At 40.8% G+C, this 845-nt stretch overlaps 1 protein-coding gene across 1 annotated transcript in view; it reads left to right on the top strand.

The window, feature by feature from the left end:
- Positions 1-505: 505 nt before the first annotated feature.
- LOC121870892 (clumping factor A-like) overlaps positions 506-845 on the top strand; it is a 19170-nt gene continuing 18830 nt past the window's right edge. Inside the window, exon 1 of the mRNA XM_042372866.1 lies at positions 506-528. Coding sequence (XP_042228800.1) covers positions 506-528 — 23 coding nt within the window. The remainder of the gene's footprint in view (positions 529-845) is intronic.

Genomic DNA, 845 nt, shown 5'->3' with positions numbered 1-845 from the left:
GAATAACGTTTTACCAAATCCGGCTTTGAAACACGAGGATCCATATATATTTCATTAGCCCACTAAAGCACGCGGACTTCTACATATAATCAACACCTCAACCCACCAGGATTCGAACCCATGGCCCATGAGCCCATGACTGTGACCGAGGAATGCTACCTACTGGACCACTTGGATACTAAAAGCAGTCCTAGACTCTGTTATATTTCACACAAAGCCTGTTCAACGAGCTTATGGCGCCGTGAACCTCTAATAGGGGATTACCCCATATCACAGTCATAGGCTCGTGGGCCGTAGGTTTGAACCCTGGCGGGTTGGTTTGATGTATGTAAGTCCGCGTGCTTAGTGAGTTAATAATATATGGATCCTTGTTAACGGGGAACTTACCTGACACCTACGTGCGGTAGTCCCATTATGGTTCATGGCGCCATTTGCTCGTTGTGTGAAATAACAGTCTAGGACTGCTTTTATATCTGGTGGTCCAGAGAGCGTTCCCGTCACAGTCATGGCTCATGGGCGTTCACAACGGTAAGTATTGTTTGTATATATATATATATTCCGCAAAATGTAAAAATAAAAAGTAAAATTTATCCATACAAATTTGGCTGACCTGACATTTATCAGTGACTTTTAGGGCAAAGTATCACTGATCAATGAATATATTGTAATTTACACCATGTTTACTGAGGGTTAAAATAATATAATCAGGTCCATTTGATCCAAGGCACTTAACTACATTTCCTCCATAAATATTCAACTAGTCATTAAAAGCTAAAGCACTTAAAGAACTTTAGTAAATCAGGCTAAGCAATTAGCGCATTCAGAGAAGAGGTTGTAGTGTTACT

Source organism: Homarus americanus, unplaced genomic scaffold (assembly GCF_018991925.1).
Source record: "Homarus americanus isolate GMGI-L3 unplaced genomic scaffold, GMGI_Hamer_2.0 scaffold32583, whole genome shotgun sequence".
Lineage (NCBI taxonomy): Eukaryota > Metazoa > Arthropoda > Malacostraca > Decapoda > Nephropidae > Homarus > Homarus americanus.
Note: the sequence above shows the minus strand (reverse complement) of the source record. Positions and strands in the feature narration are given on the sequence as shown.